Source organism: Panthera tigris, chromosome A1 (genome assembly GCF_018350195.1).
Source record: "Panthera tigris isolate Pti1 chromosome A1, P.tigris_Pti1_mat1.1, whole genome shotgun sequence".
Taxonomy (NCBI): domain Eukaryota; kingdom Metazoa; phylum Chordata; class Mammalia; order Carnivora; family Felidae; genus Panthera; species Panthera tigris.
In genome coordinates, this window is record NC_056660.1 from 136,943,979 (window position 1) to 136,963,369 (window position 19,391).

General features: G+C 33.9%; 1 protein-coding gene across 2 annotated transcripts in view; it reads left to right on the plus strand.

Annotated features, from left to right (window-relative positions):
* FCHO2 (FCH and mu domain containing endocytic adaptor 2) overlaps positions 1-19,391 on the plus strand; it is a 120,216-nt gene that overhangs the window by 36,429 nt on the left and 64,396 nt on the right. For both annotated transcript variants that reach the window (XM_042988199.1, XM_042988189.1), the window contains exons 4-8: positions 868-1,009; positions 1,101-1,253; positions 11,180-11,284; positions 15,001-15,099; positions 16,153-16,249. In XM_042988199.1, the coding sequence (XP_042844133.1) occupies positions 868-1,009; positions 1,101-1,253; positions 11,180-11,284; positions 15,001-15,099; positions 16,153-16,249 (596 nt within the window). The remainder of the gene's footprint in view (positions 1-867; positions 1,010-1,100; positions 1,254-11,179; positions 11,285-15,000; positions 15,100-16,152; positions 16,250-19,391) is intronic.

A 19,391-nucleotide genomic window follows, 5' to 3' on the forward strand; every position in this document is an offset into this window, starting at 1 on the left:
TCTCAGTATTGAGAAAAAGTGGCAGGAAAGTATGTCTTGCATCACGTATCCTGTACTAGAAAGGGACTGTGTTAGTGTTTTTTAAAGTATGCAGATAAAATTATCTGAAATAAGATTTCAGGTTAACAGTTCTAAAATATTTTCAAATGATTATTAAGGGTGACTAATCTTAAAAAATCAAATGAATTTGACTTAAAAAATCTTAAAAAATCAAATGAATTTGACTTTTGCGTGTTTGAAATCAAAGGAACTTTTGTTTATTAAAATTTTTTTATTAATGTTTATTTGTGTGTGTGAGAGAGAAACAGCACGAATGGGGAAGGGGCAGAGAGAGAGGGAGACACAGAATCCGAAGCAGGCTTCAGGCTCTGAGCTGTCAGCACAGAGCCTGACATGGGGCCCGAATCCATAATAGGTGAGATCATGACCTGAGCTGAAGTCGGACGCTTAACCAACTGAGCCACCTAGGTGTCCCAGAGGAACTTTTATTTTTGATGAGACATTTTAGATGAACACTAAGTAGTCAAAAATTAAAATTTGGAAACAAGTTAATTTTATAATAGACAAGTCTAACCAAATCAACTCAGAAATAGTATGATATGGTTAATAGAGAGCCATGGCCAGACTTCTGATAAATATTTAACTGACTTCTGTGTACCCGACTGAGGTCCAAAAATATTTTAATTAACCACGGATTAAAAAATCAGCATCAGTCTGCCAGTCATTTCATTTATGATTTATTTTAATTTCCTATTTTGCGTAATTAAAATTGCTGAACATAATATTATTGTTTCTGTTGGTTCTGTTTTGGAGCCTTAAACTTTTTTTTTCTTTTATTAAATAATTCCTGTACTTTCTTTCCCTTAGAACATTTGCACCAGTGTGGGATGTGTTCAAAACATCTACAGAGAAATTAGCAAACTGTCACTTGGATCTTGTTAGAAAATTACAAGAATTAATAAAGGAAGTTCAGAAGTATGGAGAAGAACAAGTAAAATCTCATAAAAAGGTATCACTTTTTTCCTGCTAAAGGATTGATGGATCAGATATTGAGTGCTTTACAGTTTGATCATTTTGATGAATCATTTCATACCATACAGACTAAAGAAGAGGTTGCAGGAACTCTGGAAGCTGTTCAAGCCATTCAGAGCATAACTCAGGCCCTTCAGAAATCCAAGGAAAATTACAATGCCAAGTGTGTAGAACAAGAACGTTTGAAAAAGGAAGGAGCTACACAAAGAGAAATAGAAAAGGTAATTGTAATAAAAAAATAATATCTCTGTGGTTTCAAAGCACTTTCAAACATAAGACTGCATTTGATCTTCAGACACTTAAGAATGACCTCATATTAAAGATGAAGACACTGTGACACTGAGTGTTAGTGATTTACCTAAGTGAAATAGAACTGGGTTTGCAGAATATGTTGTGTATAGTAAATAGATTAGCAAATACTTAAAAAGGAATGATATCTATGTCATTGACATTTGTAAGATATTTTTATAAGATAATTGATAAGATACTGCTTGGTGTCAGGTTTAACAGTGAGGTAAAATTTTTTTTGAGGCAAGAGTGGTATATTTAGAAAGGCATAGATACTTGAAGATAAGCTTTAAAATATGTGTTGTGGGTGATTTATTGCTGACTTTGAAGACATTTATGAGGTAGTGCGGTAAACCACAACCCTTTCCCCCACTCGCATTTTAATTGAAAGTAGATTTTTCCCCCTTTCAAAACAGTTTAACCATTCACTTGTTTGATGTGTTGTATCTCATTTAGGAATGAGCCATAGGGAGTGATAATTTTGAAAGCTTTTTAAAGTATTTGAAATATCCAGTAAAAAAAGAAAACCAAATTGTAACTATATTATAGCAATTATAATAATTATAAAAGTGTACATACATGGGCAGAAACTAGAAGAGAATATGGAAAAATCAAAACAGTTGATGGAATTTGGCATAACTGATTTCCTTTAATGTATGTATAATAAATAAACATTGGGAGGGCGATAAGAATAAGAGTAAGTTACTAGTTTAAAAGACCATTCCAGACAACAGCAATTACGAATAAAATACAAGAAGGGAAAACAAAATAACAGGGTCCAAAAAAGAAGAGTAATATCTCTATGAACCAGAAACGGGTCAGATACCCAAAATGGCCTGTAGAGATTGATTTTGCAGGTTTGTTGCACTTCAAGCTCTTGTGTGCTAAAGGGGACTGTGTGTTCCCCATTTGCAGTAAAGCACAAGGAGCCCACTCACTGGGTGAAGCTATATAGGTAGGAAAAAAGAAGACTCTTGGGCTGCTGGCTAGGGCTAAAGCTTTATTGGAAGATGGGAACTTATGGACACAATTTTGAGTGCGAATCAGGCTAAGGAACCATTTAATGACTATTTAGCCATATCCCCAGTATTCTTCCAAGGAAGTAAGACTTGATAAGACTAAATTGGGCCGTTGGAGGGCTGGCATGAGGTAATCTGAAAACTGCTGGTGGGGATGGGTGGGCACAAAGGATAGAACATAACACAATTCTAGGTGGTAACATATGCATTGTATTCTCTGGAACTGTCACACAGCACTTGTGGAGGGAGGGAGAAAAAGAGAAGAGGAAATGAACGAATAACCAAAATTCTAAAGCCCGTCTAAGAAATGTGACCCTAAGACAGCAATAAATTTAACAATTAGAAAAAAGAATTCTCTGCAGATATAATTTAAATTTATAAAACAAAAGAACAAAAATGTTATGTGGTTGAGGCTGTTCAGTGAGAAAAGTGAATATAAAATATTAAATAAGATTAAGAAATATAGAGTCATAATGGAATAAGATTTACTAGATAGGAAAACAGCTAATTACAAAACTTGAAAATGAATATGGTTATTGAAAAAAAGTACTAGAGAAGACAGATTTTAAACTTGATATAGTCAGAGACTGAATTTGGAAGATGGTACTGAGGGAACTGACCATAATACAGAGAAGTAAAGGTTACCAACATTCATCTAATGTGAATTCCAGAAGAAAAATGGAAAGAATGGTGGTCTAGTAATATTTGAAGAGTTAATAGCTCAGAGTTTTTCAGACCTGAAGAAATTCAGCAGTCCCAGATTAATGTAATACTGCATGTTAATTGGAATTAAAAACTTACAAAAAATAAATGTGCCTATATAAATATAAAGAAAAAAAAAAAGAGTCCCCAGATTGAAAGTACATTCTTGGTATTAAGCAAGTTACATAAAGGTCTGTGCAGACCTAGGCACTAGAAAAAAAGCTACCAGGTATTTCTTGTTTTCTCACATCTTTGAAGTCAGAATACATCTTCAATTGATGATATCATATAATTGCTGTTGGTGAGGTGGCTTTTGTGTGTAGTTTTATTGCCTATGTGAACTTGGTTATAGTACCTGGTGGCATGATTGGACAACTGCAATATTTTGATGTACAACTTAAGTACAATTTAAGATGATGAATATCTTAAGACCATTTGAGGAAGGAATTGTTCTGGTATTGACTGAAAATCGTTTGTTGAGACCTGGTAAGATTAAGAAAATGTGAGCACCAGTGTTTAGAAGAAACTGGGAGATAACAATGGAGCATTTTTAAGAAGTGCTATATCAATAATGTCTTGATGATATTGAGGATAATGTTGTATGGGGAAAAAACAGACCTCAGCAATCTCCCAAGTGGAAAGCAAGCGAGAAGGGTCAAAATCTGAATATGAGGAAGATTTAGGAGTATGTCAAGAGAATTAATTCATTTTGCCTTCCTTTTTATTCTGTATCACATAGGAGTGGTAATAGAATAAAAATGTACCCCTAAGTAAGTCTAAAAGAGCTCTTTTAAAAGCATAAAATTAGGGGTGCCTGGTTGGCTCAGTCAGTTGAGCGTTCAGCTCTTGATTTTGGCTCAGGTCATGATATCACATTTGTGGGATTGAGCACCCCATCAGGCTCTGTGCTGCATGTGGAGCCTGCTTGGGATTCTTTCTCTCTCTCCCTCTGTTTCTCCCCTACTTGCTCAGGTGCACTCTGTCTGGAAACATAAAATTAGAATTTTAAGTGATAAGAAAGCATTATTTTATGCTTTAGTTGATAGCATTTTTCTATTTTAATGGTACACAAGAGGATGATGTATTTTATAAGTTAATGGCTATTAGAGTTAGTAGTAATTGACTGTGTACATTAAACATAACTTCTAAAAGGACTGAAGTATATTTTAAATCTTTTAAAAATGACAAAAAGAAAAGATATTAAAATTTATTGATAAGGAAAGGAAGGAGGATATGGGGAAAAAAAGAATGGTAGGCAGAAAGATCAACGTAAGTTGGAAGAAGGTCAAATATATCTAAACCATAATATGTATAAATGAATTAGACTTCTAATAATAGTTTGGTTTTCAAATTGAAAAAAATTATTATTATGTAAAACACCGTTAGTGTTTAGCAACAGAAGACTTTTTTATATAATGGGACTATTCAGTTCAAGTAAATTATATAGGGTAAAATAGTAGATCTGGGATTTAAAATATTCTAGCAAAAAAAAAAATGTTGGAGGGGGAAGAATGGATGGAATCTTGAAGTTATGTGATAGGTTAATGGAGTACATTACACTTCTTTTGTGTGCTCTAAAATGTTTATCATAAAAGCCAAAAAGAAAAAAAAAGTGAGCTAGAATGACATGAATTAACATTGACTTGGGTGAATCTAAAAAGTATAATATTGAGCAAGAAAAGCAAAGTTCCAGAAGAATATGTATATTTTGATGCCTTTTACATAGTCTTTAATTTTCTGCAAAAAAAAAAAAAAAAAAACCCCAAAAACCAAAACAAAAAACAAAAAAACACAAACCTGAAACAAAAAAGAAGCAAGCCTTGAAGTATAATTAACTATATTAGGGACATACATAGGGACGGTAAACACTGTGCCACATATTGAGAGTTACCTTTGCAGAGCAAGTGGGGAATGGGCTTGGTAAGGGCAGGGGGCTCCCTTTGTCTATGTAATAATTAATTTTTTTTCCAAAAAATAAAAAAGATAGGAACAAAGACAGTATAAAGCCAATTATATTTCATTTCATTTTGTTTTTTTTAAGTTTGTTTATTTTGAGTGAGGGAGTGAGGAGGGGTGGAGCAGAGAGAGAGAGAGGGAGGGAGGGAGGGAGGGAGGGAGAATCCTAAGCAGGTTCTGCACTGTTAGCATAGAGCTGGACATGGGGCTTGATCTCAGGACTATAAGATCATGACCTGAGCCAAAATCCAGAGGCAGATGCTTAACCACTAAGCTACCCAGGTACCCCAAGCCAACTGTAGTTCAAACTAAAAGAATTATTTTTTATTTATTTTTATTTTTTTTATGTTTATTTAGATTTTGAGAGAGACAGAGCATGAGTGGTGGAGGGGTAGAGAGTGAAGAGACAGAATCAGAAGCAGGCTTCAGGCTCTGAGCTGTCAGCACAGAGCCAACGCAGGGCTCGAACTCACAGCCCATGAGATCATGACCTGAGCCAAAGATGGACGCTCAACCAACTGAGCCACCCAGGTGCCCCTAAGATAATTATTTTTTTAAAATGTGAGCTATAGGAATAGTTCCTTACAGTATGTACTATAACATACAGGTCAATAAATTGGTATGGATTCCATATCATTAATGCAAAAGTGTACTATCTCAGTTAGTTGAAATTTTCCAGAGGGTTAAGGTACTCCTAGGCTAAATACTTACTGCTCTTTCCTTTTTTTTTTTTTTTTTTTTTTTTTTATGAAACCCAGTGGGTTTAACATAGTACCTAGTGTATACTGACCACTTGAAAAATATATGGTAACTAGAGATTATGCTTAAAGAAATGATTGTCTGAATCTTTTGATATAAACCGAAAAAGGCTTCGTATAAGGTAATGATTTAGATTAAATTAAAAGATTTCTTTTTGATTAACATATGGTAGCATACAGTTGTGTCCAAGGGTTGTGAGTTGGTGGTCTGTGCTTCACTTGTCTTGTGGCATGGACCCACAGAGAAGGGGTGCCTTTTTCTCATTGTTTTGCTCAGAGGTGGTATCTTTGCTTGTGGTACTAAATGTGTTAGTGGGTGTCTGATTTATATATGTTCAAATCCAAGTTTAAGTAAATCATTAATTTTGACCTGTAATAAGAAGCTTTTTATTAACATGAATATAGATTTTTAAAAACCTAAATCTTTGAACCATTTTCCTTTAATAAATTTGAAAACAAATACTTATGGCTATTATGACATAGTATGCTTCTGATTTTCACTTAAAAGCTCTTAATTTTTTATAAAACACTATTTAGAAGGCACTCATTTGTGGACTATGACTAAATATGACTTAATTCATATGTGTATATTTGCGTCTTAGGATATTACTATAAAAATTATAGGCACTTAAATATTTCTTGTAGTATATCAGTAAATTTATTTCTAATGCTAAGGAAATCAATACAATGTAGGATTTGTTTTGTTATCAATAGGTAATGTGTTAAAGCCAATCTTTTATTTGTGAGAAGAAATGTAGCTGTTTTTTTTTAAAGCATAATTTCCTCATTTAAGAATAAATGTTCCAACTTCCCTTTTTAATAATGACTTTATGAAACTTGTCAAGTTCATTACTACTAGGATACTCAGTTTTTATAATTCTACCCTAGAATTTACAGCATTTCTAAGTATATATATATATATATACTATTTAGAAAGTTGTTTTGACTTAACTACATACTGCTACATAGTTGTTTCCTATGAGTACTCTTTCTTGCTTTAAAAAAAAAAAAGTAAAGGGGATCCTGGGTGGCTCAGTTGTTAGGTGTTGACTTCCGGTTCAGGTCATGATCTCACAGCTTCTGGGTTCAAGCCCCGCTTTGGGCTCTTTGCTGACAGCTCACAGCCTGGAGCCTGCTTCAGATTCTGTGTGTGTGTGTCTCTGTCTCTGCCCTTGCTCCATTCATGCTCTGTCTCTCTGTCTGTCTCTCAAAAATGAATAAACATTTAAAAAAAATTAAAAACAATAAGGTGTTCCTAGTACAATTACATTCTAAAATTGCTTCTACATATTTTTATATAGTACCCTTATTTTTCTTTAAATTTGTTTTTGTCATTACTTAAAATACTTTATGAGTCAACAGTTTTTATGAAAAGCAGTTTTACTGCTTTTGTTAGTTTTCCGGGATACTTCTTTAAGTTGGTATATAATTTCCTTAAGATTGTGGTATATTATTTTTACCTTTGAAGAGTGAGGGCTGATGTAAAAAAAAGTTAGAACTTCAAAGGCTATCTTCTCTCTTCCTTCATGCCTCCAAATAAGAGAAGTGAAATTTTACACAGCTTCCTGGTATCAGAAAGTAGGCTCCAAAAGACTTATCTGTTTACATCCTGAATTAGATCCTGCTCTGAACTTTTGAGATGAAGATAATAATATTATGGTTGGAAATAATGGACAAAGAAGTTAGTATGCTGAGTTGAATAGCTAGACCAAGATTTACAGTGAGAATATTCTGGGAGGAAAAAAGAAAGTTAAGTATGATGGTTTAAACTTTTAAAATTAATTATTTCTAACTCTGTCGACTCAGTAAAAATTTGAGTACCAAAACTAGTTTGAATTCTAGAGACTGAGTTTAGGAAGAGGAAATGATGCTTCAGGAACTTCTTTCCATCTCTTAAAGTCCTATAAGTGTAATGAATAATGTAAAATAATTGCTTTGTTTACATTGTAGAAATATGATAGATCTTCTATAAGCAGGAATTGACCCCCATGCAGTGATCTTTTATTTCTGTTAGATTATAAATTTCTTGTGTGTGAGACACTATCATTATATTTTTGCAACACAGCATATATGTTTACTTGGAAAAATAATCATTATAGCAAAATATTACTTGAATTTTTCCTGTTCTTAATACAATAAAGTTTATTTTATTTTAAATACAGGCTAAAGATTAGGTTCTTGGCTTTTTAAGTGGCTTATTCAAATACATGTATATATTTTTAATGTTCATTTATTTTTGGGAGAGAGACAGCATGCATGCTGGGGAGGGGCAGAGAGAGAGGGAGACAGAGGATCCAAAGTGAGCTCTGCACTGGCAGCAGGGAGCCTGATGCTGGCCTTGAACTCAGGAACTTTGAGTTTATGACCTGAGCCAAAGTCAGACACTTAACCCATTGAGCCACACAGGCGCCCCTCAAATTTTTCTGATTGTTGCATTATAAAGTGATAATTTGCATGCAGTAGGTAGGTGATGTTTTAGGTAAATGTTTTAGTTCCTACCATGTGCCTGTCATTATGCTAGATGTTATGAAGTTTATTAAAGGCTAAAATACATATTCCCTCCTTCTGTATTCAAGAAACTTCCTTCTTTTGGGGGAGCCAAAACATATTGAATAGTGCAGAGCAAGAGGTTAGAGGTTTTAATGGTAAGTTTAGAAAGGGCAGAGTGACCTATTTTGTACAGAACCTGTAAAAAAGAAAACAGGAAGATCTTATGAAATAAATTACTTTTTAAAAGTATAGACACAATCATTGTAGTCATATTTGGGGAAATTTTCCATTTTTATGATTTTTTTTTTTCAAATTGCAAATATCTCTAGGAGTGATCACAACTCAGGTCTTTCTGTGTAGCTAGCACATAAATTGTTAGGCAGTAACTGAATAGGCAACAGAAAATAGGAATAGGTGTTAGGATAAGGAACAAGCAAAGAAGAAGGGGCTGCCAATGAGACTACATTATTTTGCTAAACTCTGTCATTGAAAATCACTCCACGGACTGTAAGTTGCTCATCATTCTTGCACAGACTGAAACTTTACGTAGCTGGAAGAAGAGACAGAAGTCTGTTGGTATTAAAAAGATCCAAAGGAAACTCGGATAATCACACCATTAAAATGTTTTCTTAAATCTGGGCTTCCTGTAAACATACATAGTAAATTTTAAATATCTATGTCATTTAATTGTTACGTGTTTGAGCAAGGCCAGGATGTTACAGCAACTATACTGACCATAGTATAATTAATGTCAAATGGCCTGAGACAATGGGAAAAGGGCAAAACAAAACAAAACAAACAAACAAAAAAAAACAAAAAAAAACCACAACACCACTCATAAAGCAAACTAGAAAATCATTATAGGCTTTAACTACTTACTCTAGGGGTGGAGAACTAAGTACAACTATTAGATACAATAACCATAAAGTTTACAATGATATATCTTCCTACTGGTATTACTTTTAGAAATCATAATAATAGCAAATACTATTTATTTTGTAGATTTAACTATATGCCAGACCCTGTCCCACTCATTTTACATAAGTTACATTTCATCACTGCCAAAGCTTTAAAAACTAGGTGGTATTCTTCCCATTTTAGGAATGAGAGAACTATATAAAGCTCCAAGACAGAGTCTTCTGGCTCCAAAACCAGTTTTCTGTATGCTACAAGATAAAGTGGCATCCTATATTATTTATTTAAGAATGCAGGAAAGCATGGAGCATCTGTCTTTAATATAATGTATGATGTCATAATTTAAGGAGCATACATTGGGCCCTTTTTAGAGAGTAGGACTGTCTACATCTCTTGGCAGTCCCAAACCTCCAAGTAAACCCACCTTTCTATTTCTAATCCTTATTCTTGAACATAGTAGGAGATAATTTCATGTTGATTCAGATTAGCTTCACACAAATTCCATGTTTTCCAGCTTTGCTTAGCCCTCAGTGGCTCTTAGTAATACTTGTATTCATCTAGTTATTACCTGTTGTATCTTCCACAACCCTGGTTTGAATTTTTTTTGTTTGTTTGTTTTCTTGAAGCTCTCAGCCGTATCCTACTCTACTTTTCCCCACTCTTTTTTTTTTTTTGAAAAAATTTTTAAAAATTTTATTTAGAGAGAGCGTGCCAATGGGGGAGAGGAACAGCGGGAGAGAGAGAGTCTTAAGCAGGCTCCATACTCAGTGCAGAGCCCAATGCAGGGCTTGATCCTATAACCCTGGGATCATGACCTGAGCTGAAATCAAGAGTCAGACGCTCAACAGAATGAGCCAACCAGGTGCTTCGGTTCCTCCTCTTAGCAGACAATCTCTTAATTCATCAAGAAAATTCATCAAGATATTTGTATCTTGAAATCCTTATCTTCTCCTTTTTTGATCTTCTCCCAAACTTCCCATGTCCAAATTGATCAGTCCTTTGAGAATGGTTGTTTCTTGATAGCCATATGTCTTCTCCACCCTACAAGTTATACATAATCTTTCTTTTTCCTGAATGTCTGTCTTCTATAGCATTTATCTTTACTTCTGTGGCTTTGTTGCTTTCTACTGATTTCTAGGTAAAAATAGGTTCTACTACTTTTATGAAGTCCTTGAGGAAAAGATCCCTGTGTAATTTATTTTCGTATTCTTCACTGCCTAATATTTAATATATCAAGTTTTTATTGAGTAAGTAATTTTGATAAAACTAGAGCTATAATAATGTAATAACAACTTTTTAGAAATAGAAATCTTAAGGGGTGTCTGGGTGGCTCAGTCCGTTAAGCATCCATCTCTTGATTTTGGCTCAGGTCATGATCTCACAGTTTGTGAGATTGAGCCTCACGTCAGGCTCCATGCTGGGCCTGGAGCCTGCTTAAGATTCTCTCTCTCCCTCTGCCCCCCCACCCCCCCTCAAAAAAATAGAAATCTTGAAAAAATGGGCAATGATTAAAAACAAATTTGTAGATTTGTTAGAGCATAATGGAAACTGAGAAACAAAATTGATTTTCTCAACTTTTGAGCTATGTTTTTAGTTGTTAATTAGACATTAAATGGGATATGTGTGTATTGTGGGAGGAAGGAAGACTCACAGGTGTGGAAGAGTCAAGCATATTCTGATGGTATTGTCACATTTTGTTCATTGAATTCTTATTAACACATTAGAATGTGGTTATATGATCTTACCCTAAGTTATGTAATAAGAGTATTTTAACTTTTCAAAGCCCATTCTGTCAGACAGAAAGGAGAATCAGTGTTTAATTTCTGTGTTATTCTGTGACTAAACAAAAAATATTGCCAATGAGGACTTGAAAAAAGGTATTAAAGTTAGTTTATGTCCTATTGAACTCACCATAGGCCTCACCCCTTAAAATGCATTTAAATAGTTATTTCATATGAACTTACATCAGGAAAGAAAACAGATCGTTGTATAGTTAAAAATGTTTTTGTTTTATTACAGGCAGCTGTTAAATCTAAGAAAGCTACAGATACCTATAAACTTTATGTGGAAAAATATGCATTAGCAAAAGCTGATTTTGAACAGAAAATGACAGAAACAGCTCAGGTTGGTATTTTTAAGCTTTAAATCTAAAACAGGATATTTCATTTACTGATATAAATAAATGATTTTTGTGCCATATAATTTTATAGTATTAGAAATGTTAAAATACACAATCTGTATGTTTTTTAATGCTGTTTTAAAGATACACATCTTATTTTGGAGATCGAGGACCAATGATTATGGCAATTATGCAATAATTATGACATGATAAGGGGTTATTCAGATACAGCAGAAAAGGCTGTTTACAGAGAACTGGGGAAAGTGAGGAAATTGGTAGATGATGAAGACAGTGCTGATTGTTAGCCTCATGTATGAATTTTAAAGTTGACTTCTGCTTAAGAGAACTGGAAATGATTCACTGCTGAGAATATAGCCGTTAACAAAAGAATCAAGAATCCCTGCTCTCATAGAACTTCCATTTTAGTTGAGGAAAACAGACCATTAAAAAAAAGTCTCCCATAAACTTGTGATAATTTATACCCTATTCGATGTTCTTAGAACCTTAATTAAAAGCCTAGGTTTAAGATGGGCGCCTTTTATGAATCATACCTAAAACTTCTATTCCCACTCTCTCGTACTCTTTTCTTGTTTTGTTTTGCTCCTAAGCACTTTGTCAGGATAGGCTGGGTATGCTGAGATGACAAAAACCCACATCTCAGTGCTTACAGTGGCAAGGGTTTATTTGTTATGTTCTTACTCATCATGGGCTGGTGGTAGCTATTCTGTGTCTTCTTCACTCTGGTATTGAAGCTGGTGAGCTTTTTTTTTTAAATGTAGTTTTTATTTTTTATTTTTGTTTATTATTTTGAGAGTGAGCAAACAAGTGGGGGAGGGGCAGAGAGAGAGAGGGAGATGGAATCTGAAGCAGACTTCATGCTGTCAGCATAGAGCCAGATGTGGGGCTTGAACCCATGAACCATGAAATCATGACCTGAGCCGAAATCCAAAGTCAGATGCTTAATTGACTGAACCACCCGGGCGCCCCAAGGAACCTCTTCTTAGAACATTATTCTTAGTCATCATATTTGAATGTAGTGAAGCACACTAGTTCTTCTACCTATATTTTTTTTTTATTGTTCATCTCCCTCCACTAAAGGATAAGTTCTATGGTAAAAGGGATTGATTTATTATTTCCTTAGCATTTAGAATACTTCCTAGCGCTTGGTAGGCCTTCAGTAAGTGTGAAGAAGGACTTTATATTAATTTGCCTTTTTGGATTCTAGGGAGTCTTCCTGCTTGGAGAGATGATTGATAGACATCTCAGAAATCAAAAGACTTTCATGCTTGTGTGCAGGCATATGTGCATCTGTCTTGCGATATTGTAGGCACTGTGCTAATTGCTGGTGTATACGGTAAACGAAACGAGTAACTCCCTGCTCTAGGTGGAGTGTACAATATAGAGGAGGGAGGCAAACATTAAATACATGGTTAAATATAAAGTTACGAGCTATTATACCTATTACAAGGAAAAGAAGGATTCTATGAGATAGAATAATAGGAGCAACCTAATTTGGATTTGGGAGTTAGGAAAGGCCTTTTTGGAGAAGTGGGATTTAAAACTGAGACTTGAATGAGTAAAGGGATGCATTCCAGGGCATGAGTGTTCCAGGCATTGGGGACCCATGGGTATAAGACCCAGAAGTATGAAAGAACTGTCACATTGTAGTGCTTAATAAAACTAAGTGAAGAGAGATAGTGGTAAGAAGTGAGGTTAAAGAGATAGGCAAGGAGCAGGCTCTAGTAGGGTTTACGTTTCCTTCTAAAAAGGAGTCCCATTGCTGCATTACTCTGAGTTTAGTAGTCACTAATTCTGAGCAGGTGCGATATTTAGCACATTCCCCACCCCCTAAAAAAAAAAAAAAAAAAAAAACCCAGCACAATATCTAAATGTGAATCATACTTTTGAGTTTTTGTGTGACTTCAAGATATTTTTAAGTCATTAAGGATATGTCTTATTCAGTGTAGCTGTTTTAAAAGAGAATGAGAAGGTGGCATATTTTTCTTGCAATTAGAGATTATCCATATGAAACTTGTGGATGTTTGACGTAGGTTTTCTGGATTTGGGTCTGTCTTAAGGAGAAAATTTCTGATTAATTGCAGAATATTAAGCTGAGGACAAATTCTTAGAATATGAACATAAACAAGAATCATGCTTCTGCTGAATATTCCTTACTTCCTAAGAGAGTAATTCACAGTTTTGAAATATATTCTCATTGATTTGGTCAGAATTAGTCAAGATAAGACATTTTAACTCTGCCATTTTTATGAATAAACTTGATTTAAGTATGTGAATTTGGGTTGCCTTATTGCCAAAACTGTAATTTCGCCATTATTGATTCTTTTTAGAGAAGTTCAGACCCTTTATATGTATGATCATTTGGCTTAGTGATTTTCTGGTCCTATGACTCACTGCTGAAGAAAATTTTATATTATATATAGGGTAAGGGAATTTAATTTGCTAAACTAACCAGAGAAAAGTGACATGGCATTTAGGCCTATTTCTTAGAACTGATTTCATTTGGCAAAAAAAAAAAAAAAACAAAAAACAGAACACACACACACACACACACACACACACACACAAACCCACAAAAAAACAAGGGTAATCAGGTTTGTGCAGTAGAAATGACAAATATATTTTGTTTGAAGAAAGCTAGTTCAGCATTTCCCAAATCCTGTTTTGAGGATTATTATTGTTCTTTGAGATATTAATAGATATTAAGAGAAGAAGAAAAACAAAAAGGGTTGTGTGGTCAAAGAAATTTAGAAAACACTGGGTTAAGCAAAATGAAAACATGTTTTATTTCAGTATTTCTCGGGGTTTTTAATCTGTGTGTTGGAAGCCAAATCTAGCCAAGTTTTCTTCCTGGGGAATAAATAATCAGAATGACCCGGGGAATTTTTCCAAACAACATTTTCATCTTTTTCCACTTCCATTCTCTGGGTAGTTGTAGAAAATCTATGTGTTCTGTAGTTTAAAAACATTTTCCAGGTGATTGGATATATCCCCACCTTCAGTTTAGAACTGCTGAGATCGAGTATACAGGCTTTTCCACATTTCTTTGACCATAAATTACTTCTTTTGAAGGCTATGTGTTAACATTTCAAGGATTAAAAACATACTGTTAGAGTCTTTGGGTTAGATTGTAAAGTCTTCAGAAGTAAACGGTAGTTTTTGCTCTGTCACCTAATTGCTCTTTGGTTTGAAACACTTCTACCTTGGCTTGGCTGTTGTGACACTTCTCATTTAGGTCTCCTTCTAATTTTCTGACCATGATTTTAGATTTTAATTTGTGGTATCTTCAAAATCAAGTTCATATGTGCCTCAGAAATGGCATAACAAAAAATTAACATAATAAAAAGTTAAACATTTCATTGTGTTTACTAGACCCATTTGTCTAGAAGTATTGTTAAACATTACGTAATAATGGTAACTCACTAAATTTGGTTAGCTCTATTAAGATGACTTAAAAGGTGTTTTGATTTCAGGGTCAGTTGGTAGAGCATGTGACTCTTGATCTTGGGGTTGTGGGGTCATGAGTTCAATCAAGCCCCACATTGGGTATAGAGAGTACTTAAAAAAATAAATTATATAAAAAAAGTTCTTTGATTTCAGAGAGAGAGAGTGTATATTTCTTTTATGTGTGTGTATATATGTGTGTGTGTGTGTGTGTGTGTGTGTGTGTGTGTGTATATAACTTTTCATATTTGTTACCCAGAAATTTCAAGATATTGAAGAAGCTCATGTCATTCACATAAAGGAAATTATAGAATCCTTGTCAAATGCTATAAAGGAAATTCATTTGCAAATAGGCCAGGTAAGTTTTTCCTTTTGTTGAACAGATTCATGAAAATTTTATGTTCATATATGACTCTTTAAAAAATGCAAAACTCAATATGATACTGACTTATTGCATGTAAAGAATATGTACTTACATGTGTTAAATATAAAATAAAATGGATTTTTGATTGGCTATCAAGGATGATAATTCAAATTAATTGTTAAAATTAATTATAGCTCTGGGGCACCTGGGCAGCTCAGTTGGTTGAGTGTCCTACTTTGGCTTAGGTCATGATCTCATGATTCATGAATTTGAGCCCTGCATCGGGCTCTCACAAAGCCTGCTTAAGATCCTGTCTCTCTCTGTTTGCCCCTTCCCTGCTCGCGCTCTCTCTTTCAAAAATATATAAACATTAAAAAAGATTAACTGTGGCTCAGTCTTTTACATTAAAACTCTGAAGTTACCAGTTTAAAAAAATTTTTTTTTAAGTTTTGCTGTTTTATAATTTAGAGCAGCAATAAATTATAGAACTTGTGCTTAGAAATTTTCTAAAAATAGGGATGCCTGTCTGGCTCAGTTGGGGGAGCATTCGGTTCTTAATCTCAGAGTTGTGATTTTAAGGCCCAAATTGGGTGTAGAGATTACTTAAGAAAATCTTTAAGAAAAATTTTTTTTTTCCAAAAATATGAAAGCAGTTTAATGATGACAGTTTGGAGTGCATTGAAATAGAGAAGGATGAAGTCTGTTATTTTTTATTAAAGATCTGAAAATTATTAGAGATCTGTATAAGTTTTAGTCTTAGGAATTATGTGTCTAAAACATTCAAAGATGAGAACAGGAAACTCCCTGGACTTCTAAGGTTGGGAGGCTATATCTTGAGGGATTCATGTAAACAGTGGTTGGTACCCATGGGTTTACTAACACTGTGAGGTAAAAGAGCATGCTAGGTAAATGAAAGTTCTCAATGGCTTTGGATCGAAAAAACCACGTATTTTGGTGTAATGAATATTAATTTCTTTGTGGAAGTTTTGTCTGAAGTATAGTAAGAATTTTTAGTGGAAAAAAAATTTCTTTATTTCATTTCAATAGGTCCATGAAGAATTTATAAATAACATGGCTAACACTACAGTTGAAAGCTTGATACAAAAATTTGCTGAGTCAAAAGGCACTGGGAAGGAAAGACCTGGTAAGATGATAAAACTCTGTAAGGAAATGTATTCAAATTTCCCATCTAGGAACAAATATATTTGCTTTTGAATTCCCAGCCTGCAAAATGTAGCTTGCAAGGTATCTAAAAATATGTGTAGAATATTAGATATCATTTATTTTGTGTCTGATAATATATTAAGTTAATATTTTTACTCTGGCCTTTAGTGGTTAATAATTTAATGTTAAAATGGTTATTATAACCTTTAGTAAATTAATATGCTGCAGTTTATTTACATTTTTCAAAGAGTAACAGCTTATTTTTATTTTTTATTTTTAATTAAAAAAGTTTTTTGAGTATCATGGTCATTGACACATAATGTTAGTTTCAGGCATGCAGCATGGTGATTCACCTTCTTTATGGTTTTTGCTGTGCTCACCACAAGAATAACTACCATCTATTGCCATACAATGCTGTTACAATATCATTGTCTATTTTCTCTATGAACAGAAGGCCATCTTAGTAAGAGGATGAATAGGAGAGAATATTGAGCCCTTAGAGCATTGAGACCAACAGAAAACCTTTTGTAAAATGTAATAGCTTTAAAAATTTTCTTATTGACATACATGTTCAACAAATATATTTGTTGCTGCTAAAAGTATTTCAGACAGTGTTTTAGACATTGAGGTTATATCCCTGAACAAATGAATACAGGAATTCTGGTTTCTGTCTTATGAATGAATAATTATAGTATCCTGAATCTTACTTTTAATAAGCATGTTATGATATGTCAAATGTAGTCAGTAGCCCATTCTCTTGCCCTGCTCAGCATAGAGTCTTCCAGATTTCTTGATTTTGTTTATTAGTTACTATACCATGTTCTTGTAAGATATTTGTTTTACTCTATAGGTAAAAATAATTCAATCTACTAAAGAAAATGTGGCTTGGAATTCAGGAGAATGGATAAGTGATTTGTAGGGAAGTCTGGGAGCTGGTATTCTTTAGTGCATTTACCAGAACTAAGGCTTGTAACCTAAATCTTCTTCACTTTTTCTTTTACATTTTACTAACTTTGAAATCATTGGTCCACATATGTTAGTATTTTTCCCTTCATACCTTTTCATGCTTCTCTACCTACCTGATCAATTGCAGCAGATTTCTAAATACTGGCACAGTAGACATTTCTGCTCAAATCCTTTTTACATGCATTACTCATAAATCTTTGACTTTTCATTATAGACAGAATGAAATTTAGACTCCGGATTTAGATTCAGAGCTTTTCAGGATCTGGCCCTGACTAGTCTTTAGTCTTTTTTACCTTTATTACCCTCCACTGCTGTCAGCTGGAACTGCTTTCTGTTTCCTATACATGTCCCTTTTCCTCTTGGTGCTTTAGTTGCCCTTATGTTCTTATTCTAGGAAATGCTATATCCTACTTCTTTCCTGTCTTTCCCCATATCTTTCCATTTATTTGTCGAATGAATGAACTCTTAAAGACCCAGGATATTTGCTACTTCCTCCATCGAAAGTGCCATAGAACTTTAACTGTACTTTTTTTCCTCCTTTTTTTGGCATTGTTGCTGTCTACCTTAAATTTTAGTAATTGTGCAAATGTGAAGAAAAGCTCTATATTTGATTCATCTGTTTATCTTGTTTATGTGTAATAGTACATTTTTGTTGAGTGAATGAACAAATGGACATATACTACTAAAGGATGTTAAGGAGGTTGCAGTGGATGAATTTGCTGTTAGAAAAGTCTTGGTGAGGAATAGTAAATAATTATGGTTAAAATGTAGTGCCTTACTCTCTGCCATGTACCGAGCCAAACACTTTGCAGGAAAACTTTGATCTTTAGCAACTGTTGAAGTGGGTACTATTATTCTCATTTTAAAGATGAGGGAAATGTTGAGAGGTTAAATGATTTGTCTAAGCTAGTACATGGTAGAGCTGATACTAAAATACCAGGATTCTTGACCCCAGGGCCCATGCTTTGGAGAAATTAGACTAGAACTGAGCAGGTTTACAAATATAAAGAGAATGAGGATGTTGAGACATATAACTACAGAAAAGTATGAAACTATAAAATTCTTTATAAAGAGATTAAATTAGAGGGAAGATCAGTTAAGAGAGGTTAAAAACAATTGGAGAACAAATACAGTTTTTATATAGAGCATTTAGAAGTATTGATAGATAAAAGCAAAGATGTATTGGCTGGTTAAAAGTGCCTTAGAACACTAAACAAGATTGGTAAATTGTACTATTATCAGTATCCTGTTTGTGATGTTACATTGTAGTTTTGCAAAATGTTATCATGGCAGGAAATTGGGCAAAGTATACCAGGAGTCTCCCTTTAACTGTTTTTGTTTTGTTTTGTTTTTTAACAACTGTATGTGAATCTGCAATTATCTCAGTAAAAATTTCAGTTATTTTCTTATCTGTGATATAGCACAGTACTTAGCCCTGTAGTTTGTGTTGGTTCTTTTACTAGCAGCGAGATTTTTAAGCCTTATTGCCGTCATCTGTAAAGCAGGGATTATAATAGTATTTGGTTCATGAGGTTGTTGTGAGTGAGGGTTACATAAGATAATGTAACATTTGTTGAGTACTTAATAAATGTTACGTTAAAAAATTAATACATTTCTGATTACTGTGTGGCTACTAATGGATATTGTTTCCTTTTAAATTTAAATTTTCTGGTCTTAAGATATACTATGACATGTAGAAAATTCCTATGTAGTTAAAGTGTAGGAGGTAAAACAGCAGCCACATCATGGTGATGATATGGGCTTTCCTAAGAATAATCACTAAGTCCAGAGTTAGGTGACAGTTCTAGGGTTGACAGTGACTATAAATGACTAACTTTCAAAAAAGTGGTCCTAGAGCTAACTATAAAAAAAAAAAAAAAAAAAAAAAAGAATGGTGTCGGAGTGGAGTGGACGAGATAAATATTACTTCTCTAGTTGGCTTGCTATGGGTGACTGGTCACAGCTCTTTCTGTGTATTTGTTCAGCTTACGGGCACCTGAACAAATGAGCCTGGGGGCCCATTGCAGTGATAAAAATTTTGTGTTTCTCAGAAAAATAGTGTACTCAAAAAATTTGCATGTGATTGTATGGAATTCATAGACTTCTGTGAGATGTATTCTAACCTTGAATTGTATATACTGCTGATTGTTGTTAAC